Source organism: Bidens hawaiensis, unplaced genomic scaffold (genome assembly GCF_021521415.1).
Source record: "Bidens hawaiensis isolate Kalapana, Puna unplaced genomic scaffold, B.hawaiensis_p1.1 tig00094817_1, whole genome shotgun sequence".
Taxonomy (NCBI): Eukaryota; Viridiplantae; Streptophyta; class Magnoliopsida; order Asterales; family Asteraceae; genus Bidens; species Bidens hawaiensis.
The window spans coordinates 10,501-23,515 of NW_027504532.1; the positions used below are offsets into that span (position 1 = coordinate 10,501).

General features: G+C 33.4%; 1 protein-coding gene across 1 annotated transcript; it reads left to right on the forward strand.

The window, feature by feature from the left end:
- Positions 1-9,426: 9,426 nt before the first annotated feature.
- Positions 9,427-13,010, forward strand: LOC143608039 (uncharacterized; the record flags this gene model as incomplete). The annotated part of the gene is made up of 4 exons (XM_077083247.1): positions 9,427-9,639; positions 11,344-11,497; positions 11,614-11,898; positions 12,642-13,010. Coding segments are annotated over exons 2-4 (789 nt in total), but the record flags the coding sequence as incomplete, so codon positions are not given.
- Between the last annotated feature and the right edge of the window lie 5 nt (positions 13,011-13,015).

Genomic DNA, 13,015 nt, shown 5'->3' on the forward strand with positions numbered 1-13,015 from the left:
TAATCTTTTTTTTTTCAATATATATACAAATGGATGATGATTTAACTTTTCTTGTTATTGTAGTATTAGAAGCAAGACTAGGTGTCACACCCCGACCAAAGGCGGCGGAACATGCCGAGGTGTAACGATTGTCCATAAGCACATGACACTAATTAAAGTGACGGTATTTAATAAACTCATTTCATTTCACAACATCGAAAATGTCACATAACAATTATCCATAAAATAACCATAAACAAGATATCACAAAATATGGCAAATTTGATATTGTTCATTTTTACTAATATCCTAAGGTCTTTGATGTCGTTTTCTTCACAATCATAAATCAACCAAGATGCAAACCTGCAACATTTCATAAAATAAAGTTTGTCAACACAAAGGTTGGTGAGCAATTCATAAGTTTAATCATATTAGTATATAATAAAGATAGTCACAAAACTTGCATACGAAACGATAAATAAAAGTGGTAATTTAGATAAATAGATATCATTAAACACATTAGCGACACCTAGCTATAAGGGGATGCCAAATAGTCTAGGATTTTATAGTTATCATTAATTGCATTACGTTAACGACACCTTGCTATAAGGGGATACCAAATAGTATAGGATTTTATAGTTCCACCAACCAAAAGCGATAAACACATAGGCATATGAGCATAGAACACCAAATTGAGCAATTATTTAGGTAAAGTATACAACTACGTTTGTGGTTTAAGATTCAAATATAAAGCATTTTGTTGAATAAGTATGAAATGTCACCCCCAAAATAAAAGATGGAAAATGGGGTATGAAGTACTCATCTTCAAGTAGTAAACTTGAAAGATGATAATTTTGAGATTTGTCGGAACGACGAGTTTAACGCAAAATGCCTAAAAAGAAAAGAAGTCTTGAATTTAGAAAGGTTGTCTTGAAGGTCTTTAAACAAAATAAATGTTGAGAAATGTAAATAATTAAAGTTCAAGGTTTTAAAATGTAACTATTTAAGAATTTATAATAATAACCCTTTAAAAATGTAAGTTTGCTCGAAACCGGGTTAAAGTATCTAACCTTAATATTTACTCAACCTATGTTAAGTAATAAGATGGATAAAATGCAAGAATGCAAATCCCTTTGGAATAAAGATACTAAAACAGGTTTTTTTTATCGAGTGTTCGGGTTGTCGGTTCGGGTCTTGATAATTTGTCAAACCCAAAGTCAACTTTCCAAAATATTGAATGTTATGAGATAACTCAATAAAATTTAATAAGACTTAACCAAGTATGTAGTTCCATTGTTTTAGAACTAACAACGCACGTTAAGCGAGTGTTCGGTTTTGTCGGTCCAAACTTTGTTATGAGATCAAGTTGGATCCAACATTTCCAAGTACTTAAGAAAATATTTAAAAATCAATTTGTAACTATTTTTAAAGAAATATACAAGTCTTGATGGCTAAAAAAACACACTTGTGTGTCTTAAGTGAGTAAGAATCGGTTTGGTTTCCACATGTCCAAACACTAAAGAACTTGTATAATAATGTACAAATAAAAAAAATACTTTAAGTTTTACAACCAAAAGTTAACAATAAAGTCTTTAAACAAAAGTTCGGTTTTCGGTTCGGATCGTGTTTCGGGTTAAGACCGAGGTAAGATTCTACAAACCCATAACCATAGAATTTGTAAAAATGATTTTAGAAACTTAGATCTAACAATAAGTATGTTTAAACAATTATTTAACAAAACTAGTAACAAAGTTCGGTTTACAGTTTAGAGCTATTTACGGTTAAACCGAAGCATAGACTCTTAAAAACCCAAAACCATGGAACTTGTAAACATGACCAACAAACTAAAATAAGCAAGATTAATATGTATGAACAAGTTATATAGATGTATATATATCAAGGACACAAAGTTCTCCATGAAGCCTTGCCTTATGAGGTCCGAAACCTCACCGACTGGAATCGGAGAAGTAACTACCAAAGGTAAACAAGGGGTGTATATTTTATATATGTTGCACAACCATAAACAAGTATTAATAAGGCTACATAAACTAATTAAGATGAAAGACTAAAAACCTTTAAGAACACTTAAGAAGATAACCTTGAATTTTTGTTGTTTGAGAGAGTTTTTTTTTTTGAGTTGTAGCAAGGGAAAATGAAGAGGAAATGTGGTGTATATACAGGGTAATGTTGATGGTCAAATATGGGTGTGACACACAAGAGTTTTCATGCAAAATGGATCAAGACAAAAACACAAAACAACAAAAATAAATAAATAAATAATAAAAATAAAAATAAAGATAGGATGTTTTCAAGACCCAACAAGTGTGAAACAATATTGTAACATAAATCCATCATTTTGATTATAACATAAGCTTCGGTTTACAAATCGGGTCGGTTTACATAATAAACAAATACAAAAACGAATACAAACAAGACCCGAAATTGACGAATGTCACATTAGGAAACACAACAAACAAAGTAGTCATCGATGTTGAAAATGTGGCTAAATCCGTACCCTTTGTCCAAGATTCTGTGGCACATGCTTGTAAGAACATGTTTGACTGTGCTGATTACGTTTGCGCCGAACTGTTTCATGCATGGTGTGTGATGGGATTTTGCTCATGCGATTAGTTGAAGAAGGCATTATGATCATAAGATTAACAATATGTTGTTTGAAGAAATTATAATCGTAACATTGCATTTTAATCGTTTGAAAGCATTATTTTTATTATTACTATATAATTGTTCCCAACAATATTTCTATCAACCCAACCAGTACTAGAAACTCAAAACCTCTATACCTCATCATATGGCACGTAAGTAACATCACAAACTTTTCTCGGACAACTCATTTACTTTCATATTTATTTCTTAATAACATATTATTTGCTATAATATCTAATTTATTTTTTAAGATCATATTAATAACTGGAATATAATTAAGAATAAAAACTATGTTTAGTATATAACTAGGTGCTCTAAACCTTCTCGTTACGGCTGGAACTCGACTGTTATCAGTTCGATTTGTTAAGTAACAAACGATATATGTAACTTGTGACACCCGACTATTTCAAGAATCAAGCATTATCTGTTACTAATGTAGTCAAAGGTTATGAATAGTTAAATACTATGTATACTAAAATAATGTATTTTAGTAAAAAAAATCTCCAAAAATATGTGCATCATATTTTATTGTGTTAAAAAATTAAAGTTTTTGTCGCTTAGCGAACGCTAACGACGACCAAGTTAAGGTCAAAAGTCCAAAAATATTTCAAAACTTCAGTTCTTGGAATTTAAATGTGCATGCTCTGGAGTCTGTATAGAACACTGTAAGAACACCAAGCCCAACTTTCATCAATAATTAATATTTTTGGCTAGTATTGTAGGAAATTAATTGATGGATTCAACTAGTAAATAATTAAGAATTAAAAACCACCAAATACATAGTTATAATTTATAAAATATTTGAAGAAGTGTATAAAATATACAAGATGGATATAAAACATGGGTGGCCCCTTGTTTCTTGTTACCATGTGTTGTCCCAAACAAGCTCCCTACACGTAGGTTTGATGACTTATTTGTGTTTGTGAAATATAAGACCTCCATGTGGCAATCTCTTCCTAAAAATTAAACCTGTGTCACCATACTTATCTACATAATGTTTAGAAAGATACATGAACACTCAAATCCTTCCCTCGTCCACACTCCAACCCGTCACTCTCACCATCCCCCAAATTTTTCATCTTCGTCCTCACCATAATCAAAGACCTTGTAGAATTCTTGCAAGACCTAAGACTTAGAAGTAAAATTGAAGTTTTTATAGGAAATTTAAGGCCATCTAAGCAAGCACACGCTAGGGAAATCATTATTCTCATCCATTTCAAACCCTAAGTAAATCAAATATGTCAAGATTTTTAATTCTTATCTGCACTTAAAACATTCACACAAATAAGAAACCAAAACAAATCAAAGTGTAAATGGAGCTTTGATAATGATGATGATGATGATGTGTGTGCGCCATGAGAGTATGTATGGATTTTTATTTCAGACTAGTAGGTTTTACAAAATAAAGCGGGTTCTAGGTCTTTGAAAAGAGTGGTAATGGGTTTTAGGTGTTCCTCTATTTGAGATGGAGGAACTGTTCTGATGGCATGCCAAATCAAATCAACAGTGACGTATTAGTTGGAGATGGTTGGATCCGTCACGTATTAGTTGGAGATGGTTGGATCCGTCATCTGAGATGGCTGGATCCAAGATTCCTCCCTTCCATCACATGACAGCTTAACATGAAATTCTCGATCTGAGATGGAGGGATTGAAATCCATATTTTCATTTTTAGAAAACTATGGTATAATAAAAAAGATATGTAATGTCATAGGGGTAATTCGAAAAATGAATGAAACCTTCATATGATATGGAGTAAACTCCAAATTTTCAGTTTTGGCAAACTCACGAGTGTGGTCATCGTAACCAGATAAAGATGATGATGTTCTTCAAACGGTTCTTTGCTTGAAGGATGATGACTTTAGATTCATGCTTGTTTTTAGAATGCAAAAGTCCAGGAATAATGATTACAGCATGATTACACATGGGCTGGTCTATCTAACCTATAAATTTTAGACACATGATTACACATGGGCTGGTCTATTTAACCTATAAATTTTAGACACAAATTTTAGACACGTGGGACCATGTAAAGTATATTAAATTAAAAAAAAACGTTACAAATGAATTAATAAGGAGAGTTGTGGTTTTTACAAAACATGAGCAGGAATAGAATCTGCGTCCAGGTTGCGATTGGTCTAAGATGTGAGAACAACAACATATTGACCACATGTAACATCTCGGATTTTTCGTATTTGTATTCGTTTAAGTTTAAACCGATTGGGGAACGTAATTCGGATCTTTTGAACTATTTAAAACTTGTATTTATTGGTATTTAACTTGGTTTAACTTATTTTATAATTTCATAACTTTCAATTATGCCAAATAGCCCTTAGAAACCTTTAAAATTGCTTAAAACGACCAAAAATCGCATTTTCGGGAACTAGAGGGACTAGTTTTGCCAATTCTTTCCTATTTTCGATTAAATTAACGAAACTTAAGCTTCAAGATATGTCAAATAGTTTTATAAAACATTTCAATTTAGTTTTATTTCTATACAAACTGAAATCTTTAAGTTATTATACCCTATTTTGTCATTAATTGATTATTCTGTTTCCTAAAATAGTTATTTCCTAATAAACAAGTCTTAACCCTTAATATTTAAACAAGGCATATCATAAAACCCTAAATTATAACTCCAATTCCAGCTCCCATAGCTATAATCCACGAAATTATTTTCCCCATTGTCGGTTTCTTCAAGAATTTATCAAGTTCGTATTGCTTCGTTGACGTTCAAGCTTCAAGACCCTTTGACTTCGATTATCTCTTGTTTCATTCATTGTTCGGGTAAGCTGTCTTCTTCAATATTGTATATTTTTATCTGGAAAACAAAAGCCCTCAATCAATTTTTCCGATTGAGGGAGTCTCGGTGGTCAATTGGACTCAAACCCGTTTAAGGGCATAATGGTTAACAATTTTGACCAATCAATTTCTCATACTTCTGGTCGGATTCAACGTTCGGTCCAGAAGATTTTTATTCTCGTAACAAAATTTTAAGGCTATTGACCAAAACCCAAGTTCTGACTCGCTGTTCGGATTCTGGTCAGTACCAGCTCGCTTAAATCTTAAAACAAACATAACTTGAAGTCTAAACGTCCGTTTGGATTGTTTCCAGCGGCAACAAGTTCGTTTTTACTTATATTATCATATACTAAAAACTCAGATTCTGAATTGGTTATATCGTTTGACGTATAGTGGACGACTCGCTTATTCGTTAACTCGCTTATACCTGTTTATATTCGTTTGTCCTTAATCCAAGGTGAGTTTATCATTCCCCTGTTTTACCAACTTTTCTAAACGTTTTAGGGACATATGCGTACATATCCGTATTTCATACTATCTATCTATCTATCTCTCTCTCTATATATATATATATATATATATATATATATTCAAACAAATGCATACATGTAATTGTGAGTGACTTAATCAAATATACGTGCTACTTGCTTACATGTGTTACTATTCATTCATTCGTATAATGGGATTATTATTCACTCATTCGTATAGTGGGTGTTCCTGCTAGTGACCAACGCCCGATTCGCTTGGCAACAGTCTACATACTTGTTTATGGTTTGATTATATCTACCGCACTTATAACGTTATGCTTATTTATATTGTTGTGTCAAAACTGGTGATATTCTCACTCAACTTTATATTGACAAACTCCATTTTATACGCATATGTAGGTTGCTTGTATTGAAGATTGAAGTCTGGACACATAGACAAGACCTTAGGATATAATCAAGATAAACATTAATTGAGCTTATATTTATGTTTGTATATTGTTTGTTATAATTGGTTAATGTGTGTATTATTTGAATAAAATAATTAATTAGATTTTGTCACATTTTATATATGATAGTATATTCGAGCTATGAGCAATCGAATCACGCCCTGACATTTCCGCCTTAGGTTGGGGTGTGACACCACAAGTGTAAATCGCCATTGAGAATTTATGATGTAAGGACGTATACCATAAATTAAAAACTTAGACATATGTATGTCTTAAAAGCTCACACCATGCTTTCATAGAATCTCTATATTCTTCAAAAGACTACGTACACCATGTGACCATGACCAGACTCGTGCGTTTGACAAAACTGAAAATTTGGAGTTCAATCCCTCCATCTCATAGGGAGGGTTTCACTCATTTTTCAAATTGCCCCATATGACATTTTGTATCTTTTTTATTATATCGTAAGTTTGCTAGAATTTGGAGTTCAATCCCTCCATCTCAAATGAGAGATTTCATGTTAAGCTGCCATGTGGCGAAAGGAAGGAATCTTGGATCCAGTCATCTCCAACTAACACGTCACTGCTAATTTGCATGCCATTAGATTAGTTCCTCCATCTCAGATACAGGAACACCTAAAACCATTAACACTCTTGTCAAACACCTAGAACCCACTTTATTTTTGTAGAACCTACTAGTTTGAAAAACAAAATCAGTATGTATGTTTGTGTGTGTATTTTACTCTCAATATAACGTAGTTTTAAAATTACTAGAAGGGCGATAAGCAGCCAACTAGATGAAGACCCCACACTTTGCTGTCAAGTGTCATAAAATTTGTGCTCTCTCTTTTGATAAGTTGATGTCGCCCGGTTCGAAATTCAAACATATACAAGTTGCTTTGACTCATGGAACACATTTCCATGAAAGTTGTTGGCAAGCATGATGATTTGGAGCACTAAACTAGTCATGCACCATCCTTTTCTGTTTGGTGTCATGACGAGTTGTGCTATCTCCGATTGGTACATTGATATCGTTAGGTAACACCACATTGTTAAACACCTCTAACATGTTTGGATCAGCACCATGTATAAGTGATGCATAATGAAGACCACTCTATCTTTCTATAGTACAATTTTATACATGATACACATTTATGAATTAGCTTAGTGGATTAGGTTCAAATAAGAAGTTTGATTTTTCTAAGAAGGCTAGGAAGGAGAGTATTCTAGTCTTAACACTTTAACATCAAAACCCACTTAAATTAATTTCAAAAACCCACTTACATCTTCACTCATCTCCTACAACCACCACCACTCCACCGCCCACCGCCACCACAACCGTCACCCACCGCCACTACCTCGCCGGAAAAGTCTATGGAAATTTTGCCGGAAAATTTCACCGGAAAAGTCGTCGGAAAGTCACAGGAAAACAATTCCCGAGAAATTTCGCCGGAAAAATCACCAAAAAATTCACCGAAAAGTTGTCGGAAAAAAGTCATCGGAAAACGAGCGCCGAAAAAAACACAATGGAAAACACTATGAAAAACACAATTTAAAAAACACAATATAAAAAATACAATGGAAAAAAACACTATGAAAAAAAAACACAATGATAAAAACACAATTGTGTTGCACAATGTAAAAAATACAATGGAAAAAAACACTATGATAAAGAAAACACAATGATAAATACAATTGTATAACACAAATTTGTAAAACACAATTTTGGTAAAACACAATACGTAAAAAACCCACTAATTTTTTTTAATTTTTATAAGACATGGTACTCATATAAAAGATAAAAGACACTCGTTATTATGGTGAATTTGTTTTTCAATAAAAATGTTGTAAAAAAAAGTTATGAACGTTTTAAAATGATGGGGGAATTTAGCATGTGCCTTACATGTGGAGAAAGAAAGTTAACAAATGTGTTATTCCTTTTATACCCTTCCCCTTATTTTCACACATGATTTCCACCTAAACTAATCTCAACCTCCATGTTTAAAAAATCAATGAACAAGATTACTTTCTATTTTTCCTACAAAAACTATACTTCCTGTTATAACATAGCCCTTTGTAATTAAAATAGACATATCTACTCGAAAAGAGTACATAAGACAAAAACTGTACTTTTGAGTTGAAATTTGAAATACATCATTAGTTTAACTTAACTTATGTTCTCTTGAACGGATGTATGTATTCACATTATGGTTTTTTATTATCTGAAATAAAGAATGATACACGACCATTATGTCTCGTAACCCTTAACTATTTATGCAATTTATTGCCGACACGACAATAACAATACATCATATAACAAAAATATTACTCCCAATATTTTATTGTTTTAATTCGTTGTGTTATTAAATTGCAATAAAACATTATGTTTTAATTTTAGGGTGTTGTAAATAACTTAAATTTTAATAAAAAAGTTTTATAACCATAAATAATAACCAACCACTATTAATTATTCTAGTAGTTAGCCAGTGATTTTTTAGTCCAATAACACAGAAGTGAATATTAAGGCATGCCTTAATGTAACATCCTAGGCGAATCTCACATTATCGTGTATATGAAAGATTATTGATTCATAAGTAAATACTCAATCTCTTAAATCACAAACGAGTTTTGGGCTTAATGCTAGTGGACGAGAGTAGAGATTTACAGTTAAGCGTGCTCATATAGAAGTAATGGCAGGATGGGTGATCTCTTTGTAAGTCTCTACAAGAGCAGACAAAAACAAATCCGTGAGTTATTCGTAGAAAAAACGAACAATGTTAGTGGTGCGAGGGGTCGAATGATACACTTAAGGCCTCAAATTTGAAACATGAATCAAAGATTCCAAACCTTAAAAACCTAATGGTTAACATCTTGTATTAAAAAGACTCATTCGAGTATTATAGTTAGTTCCAAATGTAGTTAAAAAAATATTATCGAAGTAGTTAATCTTATCTATAATTCTATATTAACCTTTTTCAAATAATTTCTTCTAGACAAATTTTTTATATCCACAAATACTTGACATGAATTGTGGCAGCCACCAACTACTCACCAATTAAACCGGACAAAGCCACAATTGTCAAACAAGGCTTGTGCCCAACACGACGTCGTTTCACTCATTTCTCATTAATCATTCCGTCTTTAGGAGTGTGGAAAGCATATTCCCCCCTTTGTTTTGTTGTTTCGTTCCACCTACTCTTCAATTCAATTCTCTGTTATCATCAATTAGATCTCAAATTCTTCGTACCCACGTGTTGTAAGGTACGATTCGATCTGTTTACGTGATTAATTTGGTGGGTTTTTTTGTTTGGTGAATTTAGGAGCTGGGTTCGGTAGATATGGTTTTTTTTTGGTGAAATTGGTGTTGTGTATGGTGATATTTGATGATTAATGTTGTTTTTCGAGATGGGTTTTGTGTGAATTGGTGATTTTGATTGAATTTAGGGATGGGTTGTGTCGGATGCTATGGTTTATGAAGAGTTGATTTAGTTAAGCTCATATTTTTAGTTTTATTTTAGAATTTGTGAAGGAATTATATCTATTTTGTGTGAATTTGTGATTTTGATGGCGTTGACTTTGACTTTAGATGATGAGTTTTGATGTAGTTGAGATCTGGATTGATTAGATGAGGTTTTGTTGCTGAATTTGATGCTTGAGTTGGTGAAAGTGCATACGTGCGATGATATTTGACGATTAATGTTCATTTCGAGTGCATGTTTGTGTGAATTGGTGATTTTGATTGAATTTAAGGATAGGTTGTGTTGGATGCTATGGTTATATGAAGAGTTGATTTAGTTAAGCTCAGATATTTAGGTTTTTTTATATAATTTGTGAAGGGATTACATGTTTTTTTGTGTAAATTTGTGATTTAGATGGCGTTGACTTTGACTTTTAGATGAGATTGTTGATGAGTTTTGATGAAGGTGAGATTTGGATTGATTAGATGAGGTTTTGTTGCTGAAGTTGATTATATATATATACAATGATATTCGGCAATTATTGTTCATGTTGACATGCATGTTTGCTGAGTTTGATGCTTGATTTAGTGAAAGTTTATATATATGATGCTATTCGACGATTAATGTTCATATCAACATGCAATTTTGCGTGAATAGGCGATTTTGGTTGAATTTATGGCTAAAATCGTGTTGGATGAGGATTTGATGGTAAAGTTCATGATGACTTGATTCAGCAAAAGACAATTTTTAGGTTTTTTTTTCATAATTCATGAAGGAATTTTATCTTTTATTGTGTGCGTGAATTTGGAACTTGATGACGTTGAGTCGTTGACTTTGACTTTTGGATGAGATTGTTATGAGTATTGATGAAATTGAGAATAAGGTTGATTAGATGGTGTTTTGACTTTTGATTTGTAGATTATTATTACATCTTTTTGTTAAGTTTTTGCAAGATATGTGATAGAATTGAACTTGGATTTTGTGCATGTGAATTTGAACTAGCGGTGTTAACCTTGAATTTTAGATTCGACTTTGTAACTGTTCACCAAGTTTGATGAAATTGAAACTAGATTGATTATATGATATATAAGGCCGAAGTTCGTGATTTTGATTTTTGATTTAGGAAAAAGGCTTTTTACTCTTGCAATAATTGATAACCTGTAAATGTTGACTTTCAGTTTTATATTAAGTTACAGTATGGATTAGAGGACATGGAGTGTTGTTATGATTTAATGACTTCCTGTTGCTAGATTTAGAAGATTTGTTTTTTATTGTTTGTAAGACGGTCTGCTTGTTTTTTCTCAACTAAGAGCTGTTTAGATTAATCTGTAGATTTTCTGTTATCATATAAAATAGATGCAATTTGTGTGAACATGTGTTTATATCTAATACATAAAAGCACATAAATCATATATTCAAAAAGTTAGATACTTAGATTACAATTGAAGTAACCCAACTTTTGTAATTATATTTGACACACTAATTTACATTTTTCTTATATGTGCAGGCCATCCTGCTGTGACAAAATGAATTTTTTCTGTAGGAACATGGCTGACGAATCATCACCGTCACAACACGATATCGTTCGATGCCCATTTTTGCGCAACATTAATGAACCGACTAACTTTTCATTTTCTTCATCCATGGCTTTCCCAATGCCTGTAAGTTCCCTACACTGCTTATTAATTCCACTTTTGGTACGGGTCCAAACGTGCGGGTTGGGAAAACGGGTCGGGTTGGAGTGTCACAGGCTCAACTTCATCATTGTTCTTTTCAGGCTCGTGGAACCAAAGGTCCTATATTCGAGGACGGGCCCAATTTTGATATGGCATTTAGGCTTTTTCATGGGCAAAATGGTGTGGTCCCACTTTCTGAGGGGAGATTGCAATTTTCTCAGAAAGTGAAGACCGAACAAGTGTCGCAGCAGTTTAACCCGTTAGCGGCAAAGGCGGCTACCATTAGTCTTTCGGGTTTTGGTGGGTCGTTTGGGTTTGATGCGTTTAATGACATGTTTAAGAATCAACATAAGAAGAACAAATCTTCCAAGAATAACTCTTCTCAGGTATGATAGGATTATGATAGAACTCTGTAATTTGCTAGGGGTGTAACCGAGCCGAGCCAAGCCTGGCTCGTTTTGAGCTCTGTGTCTAAAGCTTGAGTTCGGCTAGGAGTAGTTTTCCAAATTTGAGCTCGGCTAAATTATAAATATTTTGTATATATTTAGCAATATCGTTTATTTATACAATAGTGTATATTATTTAGTTAATTTTTTCATAATTATATATATAATAATAATATTAACTATTATGTAAATATATTTTTAATATATTAAATAAAAGTTATATAAATAATAGGCTCGCGACTCGTGAGCCTACTTGAGCTCGATAAGTGAAGCTCAGGCTTGTTGTCGCTAATTAAACGAGGCTATGTTTTTGCTCAAGCTTGGCTCGGCGCGGTTTGTTTATTATATATTAATTATTTTATTATTACTTAAAAATGATCTAAATAATAGGCTCCTTTAGACTCACGAGCCTTCCCGAGCTTGATAAGTGAAGCTCAGGCTTGGGCTCGTTATATAAACTAGCTTATTTTTGGCTTGAGCTCGTTTAAACTTGGTTCGGTTCGAGCTTTTAACTAGTCGATCTCAAATAGCTAATGAGCGGCTTGGCTCGTTTACATCCCAAGTAGTTGTTGATTATTTGATATTCATTATTTTATATCACGCGATCACTATCAAAACCCACGATTCTACAAAACTTCCCGAATGTGGATCTTTGTTTTTACTTCAAAAAATTGATTTTACAGAAAGGAGACCCGAAACACGAGGCAATGGGTGAGGAGTGGCTACAAAGCGGGAACTGCCCGATTGCCAAGTCATACAGGGCGGTGAGCAGCGTTCTCCCGCTAGTAGCCAATGCATTCAAACCGCCATCAGGCATCAAGTACCAGTGCCCACCAGCAATCGTGGCGGCCCGGGCGGCAATAGCCCGAACCGCCTTTGCCAAGAATCTCAGACCGCAACCCCTGCCCGCAAAGATACTTGCAATTGGAGTGCTAGGCATGGCGGTTAATGTCCCCTTGGGTGTATGGCGGGAACACACTATAAAATTCTCGCCGTCTTGGTTCGTAGCGGTTCATGCAGCAGTCCCGTTTATAGGCATGCTCAGAAAGTCAGTTTT